Genomic DNA, 13,187 nt, shown 5'->3' on the forward strand with positions numbered 1-13,187 from the left:
AATAGCAGATCTTTGCAAATACAATAAATACATGTAATTTAACCAAGTGACCCCAACGTTACTATTCTGGGCAAACATTTGGTGACAATAGTGAACATTCAAGCCTTGTGAGCTTGTAGGCCAGCTATGTTTCTTGGTGGTGGTGTAGAGGGAAAATGGAGGGGGCCTAGTACAGACCTTGTGGAACATAGTCCACAAAGTAGAGTTTAAATGGTTATTAAAACACATTAAATGCCGGGGACATTTTCAGACTAAAGGCGCAAGAGTACCAAGCAGATGAGGGAGATTTTACTCTGAAAAGCCAGCAAAATTTCCCCCCAAAACTATTTTCGGGCCTGTTGAGAACTCTAGTTTTGCCACCTGCCCGCCGCGGCAGCACTAATAACTAACTTTGGGGCCCGTCTAGAGTTTGAATGGACATGGTATCAGTCAAAAGGGAGACATAGAAGAGGATGGACGGGTAGGGAAGGAATCCGAAGGATCAACATGGAATGTCAGAACAGGTCCACCGTCCACTCCATATATGGAGATCTAAGGGTTTGAGGTTAGAGGTCAGATGTAGAGTTGCTGGCCGGCTCCATATATGCAGATCTAGGTGATAATCCAGTCTGATATGCCCACAGCCCTCCTATGAGACACAGACTGAGTAGAATTCTTTTTTGGTATTTTATCATGAACAGTGAGGACCAATTATATGATGGTTGAAAAGTGGTCCTTTGAGTTTCTACAAGCTCAGTTGAGTGCTATAGCGCCACCCATTGGCCAATGGTTGTGGGCTCCGCGACCTCACCGTTTGGCATTGCCCTCTAGAGGTTGTCCGATCAGATGGGGTCAAATCAGGGCCAATAGTCATCTTCAAATTATTGGAATCGGGAGCCAAAAAAAAGCCAAGTTTCGCGAAGGAGAAGCGAAAAAGCGACCAAGAGTCCCTTCGGGCTTGGTCCCTAAATATACTTGTAACCCAACTGTAGGGAGTACAAACCTTAGAGTATATAGTATATAGTATATAGTAGTATATAGTAAAATGGAAGCTCACGATAATAGAAATCTCAACATAGTTTGTAAAAAAATCTGCCTAATGATAATGTCACTGGTGGACAGGTTTCTGAACTGCCCACAGCCCTCCTATGAGACACGTAGAAAGAAATTGTGCCATTTTATTAGTGAGGACCTATTATATGACGATAGGTTGAAAAGTGGTGAAGTGGTCCTTTAAGTCATTTCACAATTTACATTGTAGGCAATTATAACGGTATATAAAAGAGAAAAGTACAGCACAAAGCTAACATTTTCAAATTATTACAACCGTACACACACGCAGACACACAGAGACGTGGCGCATTTATAGTATAGGACGGCAACCCCACACCTGCCAATTGATTACTTAACCAGACCACTTTTCACAGTCAGTTTGCACTCTTCACACACAGGAAGATACAGAGATATCCATGTGGGACACAACAGACAGTTAAAAATGGTTGCTATGACGACAGGTATTGCATACTACAGATATCTCCATATACAGTATGGGCACAAAAGGGACAGACAGATAGTTTAAACGGGTGCTATGACAAGTTGACAACGGGTATTATTAGTTGCTCTCCCAGCAGCACCTTTAATTCTGAGAGTGTACAAATGGTACATTCTGGCGGATTCTTTAGCTTAACGGCCCTAGTGCTGATGAACCACTACGGACGTAATGACACACAGGAAGTGTGCGTGTGCGCGTGCGCGTCGAGTGAACTGAAGTCAGTTGGAAATTTCGACCAGGGGAGGCGCCGGGGAGGCGCTAAAGCTTTTAAACTTCCTTGATAAACATGGAAGCGACTGACAAAATACGGGACGTAAAGGCTCGGTTCAAATCTCTAGTTGGATTTTCTTGGGCGTTGTTATGGTTGAATTAGTGTAAACCCTTCACGTCCCCTTCACGTTTGGATTAATCGTGGCGTCAGGATAAGAAACTTACATAGCGGAAACTTGCGCCGTTTCTGAAACGCGGTGGGAGGGGCCCAGTGTGTGACCTCATCTCGGAGCTACAGAATGAGCGTAGGGAGAGGGAACATATGGGGCTAACATGGAGACACGGCGAGCAGCAGCAGCACTGACAGGTAAAAGGCCCTTTCTTCACCACAGAAACGCCACTATAAGATACGTTTTTGTATTTCACTCACGTGCATGCAGGGGAGTGACTGAAACTACATTTTAGAAAGGGAGCTTAGATATGAAATCCATCAATGAAACAACTAACAAGGGTTGGCACTAATCATGTAAGGTCACCTTTCTTTTTTCTGCAATGCAACAATGGTGGATGATTTGACTGGGGCTACACAGTCAGAAGGGGAGAGGGCAGAAGTTGGGCAGTATGCAGTGTCAAGGGAAACTAAGCATAATAGCTCACTCCTACTCCTATTATATAGTCTATGTTCCTTGGCCTACTATACAGAAGTCTGCTGAAACCACGTGCCTCTTCCAGTTCTACAAAGCCATCCTCTCCAGTCTCACACACCCTTCACCCTGCATGCAGCATCTAAATGTACACATGAAACAAACTTTCATGTGTACGCCCCCCTAAATCCTACTATAAATGCGCCATGTCTCTGCGTCTCTGCGTGCGTGTGTGTGCGGTTGTAATGCACGTAATTCGAGAACCGTTTGCCCCACCGACTTCACATTTGACACACGCGTTCCACAACCCCCGCAGGGAGTGCAGTGCCCGGTATCGAGTCGGTCGGACCCACAGTTCTCCAGAACCACCACAAAGGCTCTGCTCAGGCTCTGCCAGTGGGCCTAATCAGCAATCACCTGTGCAATTCTCAGCCTCTGCCTCAGCCAATTGATTGCCATGGCAACCCCACCAGCAAATTGATTACTTAACCACTACACTTTTCACAGTCAGTGTGCACTCTTCGGGCACAGGCAGACAGACAAAAAAAATGGACAAGACTAAAAATAAATGCAATAAAGGTTAGAATTATTTCAACATATTGTATGAAACATTATTTTATTCAAGTACCACAAAGTGTCAAAATGGCAGCTATGTGAAACAAAGTTCTTTAATCATTAGAAACACATTGGAATGTTCCAATTTATACTCCCACAGCTTCCTCGCTGTATGCACCTTAAGCACCCACTCCAGTGAGGTCCCCACAAAGGAGCCCTTCCTCGATCACCAGCATCCTGTTGCATGCATACGCTAAAAGATCTGAGGCTTCTCGAGAATAACACAGTGCATCAGAGTAGTCAAGACTAGTCCAACGACCTGTTTAGGTGCACTCGGAAACTACAAACTTGTAGTTGTCTACATTCTCCACTACCTCTGCATTTATTTTGGAGGTACCCTCTTGGTCTTGTCATATAGTCCACCACCTGACCACCATCTCCTTGGTCTTCCTAGCATTGAGCCAGAGGCGGTTTGCCTTGCTCCAGTGCACTACCTCCTTAACCATGCGTGCTGAGATGCACTCACCTGAGATGCAGCTGACCACTGCAATGTTATCTAAAGAAAATCATCTGTAGATAACAACTGACATGTCTTGTAGTTAAAGCGGAAGTCAGATGTTTATAGGGTGAACAGGAAAGGTGACTGTGCCCTGGGTAGTGCCTGTGATGTCGATGTTCACCAGCTCATCCGAACAGACAACACTGCAGTCTCACTATACTGCAGTTTGCCAGAGAGATAGTCTTAGATACATGCCTGACACATAACTCCATATATAGGAATAAAGGGACACAGAGAGGCAGATACTGAAATCTCCAGTTTCATCATTACAAATATGTTCTGACATCTGCATAGACTCCATGTTTGGGCATGTCTGACAAAGAACTCCATATGGGCATAAAGGGGCCTGTTCTTCTGACAGCTGCATGTTCTGACATCACATTGTGATATATGGAATGAATTCTGACTATGCCACACCTCCTAATTGATTACTTAGTACTTACACACTGTGAGGGTCGTTTTTTTCCAGGCCTGAGATTACAAACCAGTTTACAGGGTTGTGCAGATGTACATACGTATGATGAGTATACCCATATATGTGCCTATATACTCTATATCTGCAAATGGTTCATACCCTAACCAGTCAGTCCAAGTGAAAATGGCCAGATCAGCCTTTAGGTCTTCAAGTTTATTTACAAATTTGTAGGGCAGAAACCTCTTATCTCCATATTTAAATTTTGTTTAGTTTTTTTCGTAAATTAATGCCCTACTCGATCACACTACAGCCTTTGCTATTTTCACATATGAATCCTGAAAAGTAACTATTTTGGACATATGAGGTTTCCACTCGACAGAGATTAAAAAGCAATGTCTTCTCGTCACAGTGACAATGACAATAACATGACATAATGACTTGATAAAATAAACAATGTCAGACTCATAACAAAATACATTTAAAACAAATTTAAAACATTTGCCTTGCACATTTATACAGTAGAACAGAAGTGAATCATTGTTTGCAACGATAACTTTTGTTGTTTGTCGTTTTGCTCTCTTTTCAAGCTCTCTTTTCAAGCTTCAATGATTATTATACAAAAAAACAACACAGTCAATTGTATTTAACAAAGATCAAATTAAATAAACTGGTCATGACAACACAAAACCTTCCATGCCAACAGCTGAATCAGATGAGATCCTTGCAACTTGTGGTTAAATTGTAATTAAGGCATGGATACATCAACGTATGTTGTGTTACTGTAATAGAACAATGATGGCTTTAATTTTACTGACGTCCATTTATAGATTGGTCAAGTGTCTAATAAAGGTCTAAACCAGTGGTCCTCAACAAGTGGACTGCGGTCCACGACCGGACCACGGCACACCTCTCTGCGGACCCTGGAGAAATGATAGAATAAAAAGAGAAGAAAAAAAGTCACCGCGACCGCGAGAGAGCAACGCAATTAATGCTCTGAATGTGGACCGACTGATTGTGTGTGTGCCTGTGTATTATGTGCCGGCATGTCCTGATGACAACGTTGCGCTGACTGGCTCACTAGCTGTTAATGGGGTCACAGTGACACATTCACACATTCAGTTGAATGAACAAAATTGGATGTTTGGACGTGAATAATGAATATTTGTCTCTACTCTGCACCCCAGTATTGGTTGGTTCGGATGGGATCCGATTTGTATAAGCTTGGTTTGACTGTACTAAACAGGCATAGTTGTTTCTAGCCCACGTGGCCCAAATTTTATTTGCGCGTGCATGAGTCTGATTCAAAAAATATTTGTGGACCTTCAGCATTTCTAGTTGAGGACCCCTGGTCTAAACCATGCACATCCAATGCTATAATGCTGTCATTCAGAAAATAAGGCTTTTCCCGCATCAGCTGCTAAAACGTGGTGTCTTTTTTAAATCGCAAAGTTTCTGTTATATAGCGGTGATGTTCTGCCTTTGATTGACAGTGGTTGCTAAAATTCTAAAGATTCCTGTTTGTCGACGTCAGTCCTGGGACGACCAAAGGTCCAAATGGACCATTAGGGGTTTGTAATTCTGAGATTGTATAACTTAGAGAATGTACAAATGAAGCCATGGTGGTCCATTTGTACACTCTCAGAGTTAAACAACCACACTGAGGATTTGACAGTGGAGATTACAGTTCCAGAGGGAAAAAAAAAAACTGGGGGTCCTTGGCCTAGCTAGTGCATATCAAACTGGGGGCCTCCAGTGACTGTCAGCCCCACTCCCACTCCCTCACCCGCTGTCATGTGTCAACCACCCCGGCCCCTTCACCCAGGCTGTTACAGGTCAGTTGTACTACTCGAAAAGGCAGGATTATCAAACGCTACATGAGTTTTCCCAGAGCCTTTCTTGGCTCCCCGCTGGGCAAGTGCTGCCCCCAGAGGCTCAATGTATCCTGGCTCCTCATCGTCCTCATCCTCTTCTAGGATTATCTGTCAAAGAGGAGACACTGGTCAATGAAAGCCCCCAAATGATTGAGAAGTGGACTTTGCCAGGCGGCAGCCTATCAACCCATAGTCTCCATCTCTGCATTGAGTGACTTCCCACATGACTTGAGACAGACATAAACAGACGACTTGTATGGAAAGTACAGAATATATTTAACACACTTTTAAACTAGCAGTTGTTGTAGATGTGACATGAAGATTGAGTGACCTTCATGGACTAGGTGCCTTGCCTTGCCTAAAACTTTCTAATTTTTTACTAAAATGAATAAAGTAGAATTAGAATAGAACAGTTTACAGACAATCTGCGCCGGAGGCATGGTATCGACTACTGAGTACCTGCACTGCTTCCTGCCTGTGAGCTCTCTTGCACAACTGTGCGTTGGCTTGTGCAGCCTGGAGCCGGCTCAGCGGACCACATCTCACTTAATTGTGATATATTAATAGGTCTGCCTGACTGCCTTTAACAAAATTCATCTCCACAATTGAATATAGCAAAACATACCTCAAATGATGTCACATTGTAGGCTCTACAGCGCCGAACCGACTTTTATTCGGCGCTAAAATAGGAGTATGAATCGGCCCTTACCCCCCTCATCCCTCCCTTCCCCTCTCCCTCTCTCCCTTACTCACACTGAGGGAATCCCTGTATCCCTTTCTCCTTCTCTCACTGATCGAGCTCTGATTTGACGCCTCACACAACAGAAACCGGTGCCAGTCACACTAGCTTGCTATAAGGCTTCTGGGAAATTGCAATGGCGACATGTACGGGAGCGTTCCTCCTTCGCTCTTTGTTGTTGATCGGCAGTTTGGATTATTTTTCAACACGACGACAAGCGATCACACCATTTTAAGGCGGATTTTCATGAAACGGAACGATGATGGCGGCCGGGTGGTTCTTCAAAGGTTAGTGAAAAACTAGGCAGTCGCTGAAGGGAAGTGAAGGGAAGGGAAGGGAAGACCACCAACTGTCGGTGGTCAAATGCGGGAGTAGTGCGTTCTTCCGGGGACATCGAAACCCAGCTGAGCAACTTCCATTGGAATGATTAGCGGGGCTGTCACTCCCCGTCCACACTATCCTTTTTGGTATTGCAGCTCGAGCTGCCACACAATTTTTATTAAAAAGACACACACATATCATTGTATTATGTGTTTCCTACATGTGTACTTTATTATAAATTATTCTATGATTACAACTGTATCCATAGAAATGTAAACAGATCAATTAATTAATTGAATAATGTATAATCTATTAATCTATCACCCAATAGATTAATTGATTATAAATTAAACAACGAGTGCTCTACAAAGCTGTGTAATAACGGCTAATAAACATGCTGTTTGGTCATGAGCATTAAAGCTGCTATAAGCAATGATTTGTCAACATCTTAATGACCTTTTCTTTTCTTGGTATTCAGACAACCAGCAATGGGTAGAAAAATGTAGTCTCTGTGACACATCTAGGGGCTGTAACCAATGCATACAGTAATGCGTGAATTCATAACGACGATGATGAAGGGAGTTCAAATGTAAACTCACCATAGTAAGGGGCGAATCCTTCTCGGACATGTCGATGTTGTAGTCCAGAGAGTTGAGGCTTGATGTGGAAAGAACAAATGTGTTACTGTTACTGAAGCTTTTCTCAGGGAGCCTATGTAGTGTTTCATGTCAGGACACCAAAATGTATACGTATAATATTGACCCCCATCTGAAAATATTGTGCCATTTTTTTTACTAATAAAAGTATTCAACCAAACAATAAATCAATGACTACAGTAAAGTGGACACCATATGCGTATTAAAGCAGGGAGCAGTCAGTGTTACATCATCACAACACAGGTATCATGCTGTAGTCGCAGGGGTGCCCAAAAGGTAGATCGCGATCAGCTACGCTATTCAAAGCCCCCTCAGGTACATTTTTAAACACACTTCAGCAATGGGATCATATTTTTTCTGGTGGGTAGATCTTGTTGAGCTGGTCATTTTGAAAGTGGCTCTTAAGTTAAAAATCACACACGTGTTAACTGAGTGGTGCAATCCCCCCCCCCCCCCCCCCCTCTCTCTCTCTCTCTCTCTCATTAGCAGGCAGCAGACACAGCACTACCCCTCTCTCTGTTTCTGGCGCCCCCTACTGGTATTAATAAGTCACATACTCGTGCTCACTGATACACATGTACACGGACATTGCCCACCACTCAAAAAAAGTGTGGGCACCCCTGCTGTAGTGAAACCACTCAGACAAAAATATCGTGTAGCTTGTCGTGGAGAGCGACGTCTCCACTACTCTGTCACTTTGCATCAGTACGATGGCTGTGGAGAACGCTGCGGAGGGTCGTTTGTATACCTGACTTTGTCTGCGTTAGAGTTTTCCTCATCGAATCCCAGATCTGTGGCCGTGTCGATGTTGAGGTTGAGCACCGGGTTAGCCCTGTCAGTGCACACACAAAAGCGCACGCACGCACAGACAGAATTAATATCTGTAGGCTACATTTGATATGGACAGGGCAATACATAATTATAACTATACTATATATATATATATATATATATATACATATATATATATATAAAATGTATATATAAGAGATGTGGTATATAATATATATATATATATATTTATCATTTGAATAGACCGTCAAAAGTATGGTTAAATTAAGTAATAAAGTACAAAATACCGCTTACTTGTACTTGTTAGTTCCAGGAACAACCGGTCCATTGGTCTGGTTTTCAGTCACTGTCATGGCCACAGTGTTCATGGCTTTAGCCGCCTTCAGCTTCCTCCGGTAGCTAACACATGAATTAATTGGATTCAGTTGAAACAGATCCAGTACCTCTCTAGTCATAAAGTCTTTATCACACTATCTATTAAAGCAATAAGCATTTTGAGAGTGTGACTCAGGTGTTATTAAAAGCCAGTGACAAGAAACACAGTAGGTCTTAAGTTAGGATTTAAAAGCTTCGATGGACTGTTAATGTATTACAAGCCAGTGAAAAGAAATAGGTCTTAAAAGCTTCAATAGACTGGGCCGATCTCTAAAGAGCAGCAGCAAATGTGCGGTCAGCCCTGCAAGCTGGTCTCCTCTTAGGTTCAGAGTCCAAAGGGAAGCATGCAGAATGATGGACGAGTGGCAAATCGAGTGGCAAAGTGAGTGACAAAGTGAATGTAATGTTGTTTAAAGTAATTTAATGCAATCAAATATGACTTTTCTGTGTGGATGTTGATAGGTATTTCAGGACTCATTTGTAGTTCTGTTATTTTGTGAATGAATTTGCATGTGCCCTGTCACCCTGTTTTCAACTCACTTCAAGCCCTGTCCCTGCACTGATGTTCATATCATGGATGTATCTGCACTGATGTTCATATCATGGCTGTATCTGCCCCGTGAGATATCTCCTGTATCTAGCATTCAGTGACGTCTTGCATTATCTGCCCCTTTGTGAACAAACATGTTTTTTGGCCTTGTTGTTTGACACGTTGGTCTGTGTAACGATTACAATTATGCTATATTAACCCTGTCCATTTTGGACATGGTGAGAGATCCTTTTGAATGCTGCCCGGACCTACCATTTTCTCTCCCGGTGTAATGGGTAATATATCTAATGGAAAATCCTTCTAGCTCTGCTTGTCTGACTGCTCTTCTTTGTGTCGGTCAAATTCATTCTAAGGTATTCTGGTTTACTCTGAAATACTTTGACTTTTACTCATTTTAGTATTGTAGTTTTCCTCTAAAGTATTTTTTTCCTTAAAAGGTTATTAATATAGGATTACAGTATAACATTAAGGTTTACTATTCACTTGGTTTAAAAGGTTTTACAGTCCTTTACAATTAGGTATTTTCTGACTTGAGTACTTTTACTCTATTACATTTCTCACAATTCTCCTGCACCAGGGTCTCCTACCGGAGTCCAGACGATTTATTAGTTATCTCAGTAATTTACAACTTTGTATGCCGAAATGGTCTCAGTATATCCACTTTAACCACTTCGTTTCTAAAAGCGGCTTTTATAGGGTGCTGCCTCTGACATTATGGTGTTGGGGATATTAATTTTCATAATTAGGGCTATGTATCTCTTAGACATACATAACAAATTGGTCTTCGATCCTCCAATTTCTAACAGATGTATGGGCTGTCAAGGCCAGAAAGTAGTTTTTTGCCACTCAGAAGGCATTTCCGCATAACTTCCTGGTATGATGATGATGTCACACGCATCCCCTCTATACGTACAAATTAAGAGGGGGAGTCGGCACACCGTAGCTCCCAGTAGTGGCGCTACAACAGACACACACACACACACACACACACACATGTTTATATTGCTCCTAAACATTTTGCCAAACATCACACACACACACTCCTATCCTCCTGGTGGAGACCTGTGCCCATGAAGGGCACTTTTTCTAGTTTCTTCTTCTTTCACACCAACCACCAGCATAATGATCAACGAATTGTTAATGTGTATTATAGTAACAGAGTGGTCATCGCGGCGAGAGGCAAACATTCAGCCAATCCACAACAACGATTGTGCAACACAACGGGAAACGGTGGGGGTGCTAGACCAGCGCCATGTCGGGGAGATAGACAAGTCGGTCCCTAAATGGGCCCTTCTGACCCCCTTTCCGGGGCCCAGGAGATTGGCTGCTCCGTCTGCCCCCCCCCCCTACCCAAATCCTTGCTTACTTTCTGCGTGTGCACAGCAGAGATGTGGTGAGAACTGCCAAAACGATGATGCACCCACCGACGAGGCCCACCAGGACAAAGGTAAGAGGTTTTTCTTTTGGTTCCTCCACAGACACAGTCCCCTGGAACGTAAATCACAATCAAAGCAACAATAACAGTCACAATTAGGCTTGGATGGTTTTACCTGTGTGTACACACACACACACACACACACACACACACACTTACAATGTCTATGAGGCCAAGCTGACGCAGCACAGCAATATGTTCAGCAGAGAGCATCTTCTCGAGAGCTTCAGGTGGAAGGGCGGTCCCGTTAGAGTAGACACAATACAACTCCATTATAGTGTCCTTTTCAGCCCTGCCGAATGATAGCACTCAACCAAGTCAATGCTGGCTGAGAGAGAACACTTTACAACAAAAACATGCCAGAGTTATGTGAATTATGTTTATGACGTTATGTTATACCCCAACATATAATTTACGACATGTCTGAATGTCTGTCTGAAACGCTGTCATTGGTCCTCACTGGCTGCACTCACATTCAACTATTTTTCTCTCAGAAACCGTAAGGGCTACAGTTTCAACACTTACCTAATAATTATTAAAATTAATAATAATTACACCAGTCGGCCTCATGTTGGCGCTATAACAGCCCACTTTACATTTCGACTTAGAACTCTTCAACTGTAGGCTCTTTCCCTGGATTCCTTGGGTCATGAGTGACACATCTATCTCCCTATATAGGCCACGCCCATTTGTGTCAGGATAGATTATCCGCCAATTTAGAATTTTCTTCAACACACACTTGTTGTTCTTCCACCTACAGATGTGTGTCCAAATCTCACAAACATCGGTACACATAATCTCTGGACCTAAAATCTCTGAATAAAACACGAATTTTCATAGTCCGTATCGTTCAGATCTAATCGGCTTCCAAAGTTAGTGGGTTGGCTCTTCCACAAAAATAAAACATACAAGTTAGTTACAAGGCTGCATTCTGTCACGCGTGCCAAGCGGTCATTCTCCTGTATTATTTTCCCACCACGGAGTAACCTCGCATCTCGGAGGACAGTCGAGACGGGCAGTGTCGGTAGGCCAATCAGGCAGGCGGGGCGTTACCATGTCTATGCTCAGACGCACACTAGATATATGCGTAAGGACTGGTAAAATTAGATTAGACATGTATTGTCAGATTTTTATCTGAAATTCGTCTTGTGTCACAAGCTACATCATTCAGTAGAGAGGCACATACACACAGTGTACAATAAACAAAAATACATCGCATGGATGCACCTGGGACGTATCCTCAGTGATGTATCCCAAGGTCATCGGGTTTCGGGTCTCGCAACATCAGACCCCTCACTCAGGTGACCCAGCCGGGGTGATCAAGTCCCGACTTATGTCCCAGTAGCTACCCTCGATCAGTCCCATTTTCCCATAAAAAGTATAACAAACAGATAATTAACAGACATTCTGTTAATTATAATTATGTTAGATGTACATATCTACAATAACTGCATATTATAGGATAGTTGGCACCACCTGGTGGTGGGTGAGCTGAATGAAGTCAAGAGCTGAAAAAAAAATACATTTGAATGGGTGGGATGAAGATGTCTGATGACTGCTCACCTGGTCTCTTCAGTGTCGGTGTCAGGTCTGATTTTCATAACTTGAACAGCAGCTTTGGTAGCAGTGGTAAGTACCCTTGGATAGAAGGTAGAAGAAACAAGACCTGATGAGGAATTTCAAAGATTCCAAAGTTGTTTCTATACCATTATAATACAGTGCGTTGCCACAGAGTTGTTGTGGAAAGGGCAAATGTTGTACTTTAGGCTATGAAACCGCCTTACCTAATGATTTCATTTTTGTTCTTGTTGACTTCCTCTACAGGTGAATCAAATCGAAGCTCAATTTTATATGATTGGTCAACCGTGAAAATCTAGAATATAAACAATGAGCAGAGAGAGCAATTATTCAGACAGACAAAGTTTATACTGCATGTATAGCAAATTTCAACAAGGCAAATATACTGTGCAATTTCAGCTTCTCACCTCCAGCACTGTGGTTGTTGAGAGGCCACCCATGTCTGTTGCTGTTACGGTCACCAAATACTTCCCTTTCAGCTTTGTATCAAGCTCTTCAAGAGATCTGCAATGTAGAAAAAAATGAAAAGGTAAAAAGATTTAGTAAAACACTCAACAGAAAGCTATTTTTCAGCTTTTTTCCAATATACCGTATTGTGCCAAATATCTGATGATAAGACGACACACATTTTTCAAGACTGTGTACACACACACACAGTCACACACACACACACACACACACACACACACACACACACACACACACACACACACACACACACAGTCACACACACACACACACACACACGCACACACGCACGTTTGGGTGCCAATTACATTTTCCCCCTCTTCTTTTCTTTTTTTTAACCTTTATTTAAGCAGGCAGACAGAAAAGTGTCTTATCTACAGCCTCTTTTGGGTGAAAGTTTGGGAACCCCTGCTCTATAACAAATCCCTTCTGCAGAAAACGCAGATCTACAAGCACCCAAAGTCGTAGATTCTTTTTTTCTGCCTATT

The 13,187-nt window shown here is 42.7% G+C and overlaps 1 protein-coding gene across 1 annotated transcript in view; it reads right to left on the bottom strand.

Annotated features, from left to right (window-relative positions):
- Positions 1–5,740: 5,740 nt before the first annotated feature.
- The window catches only part of cdhr2 (cadherin related family member 2), a gene marked incomplete at its 3' end in the record, with an annotated part of 35,129 nt that continues 27,682 nt past the window's right edge, over positions 5,741–13,187 (bottom strand). The window contains exons 22-30 of the mRNA XM_083785771.1: positions 12,639–12,735; positions 12,438–12,526; positions 12,217–12,291; positions 10,813–10,945; positions 10,585–10,706; positions 8,588–8,692; positions 8,250–8,333; positions 7,445–7,502; positions 5,741–5,893 (exon numbers count right to left, since the gene is read on the bottom strand). Coding sequence (XP_083641897.1) covers positions 5,741–5,893; positions 7,445–7,502; positions 8,250–8,333; positions 8,588–8,692; positions 10,585–10,706; positions 10,813–10,945; positions 12,217–12,291; positions 12,438–12,526; positions 12,639–12,735 — 916 coding nt within the window. The remainder of the gene's footprint in view (positions 5,894–7,444; positions 7,503–8,249; positions 8,334–8,587; positions 8,693–10,584; positions 10,707–10,812; positions 10,946–12,216; positions 12,292–12,437; positions 12,527–12,638; positions 12,736–13,187) is intronic.

Source organism: Protomyctophum parallelum (genome assembly GCF_964188405.1).
Source record: "Protomyctophum parallelum genome assembly, chromosome: 16".
Lineage (NCBI taxonomy): Eukaryota > Metazoa > Chordata > Actinopteri > Myctophiformes > Myctophidae > Protomyctophum > Protomyctophum parallelum.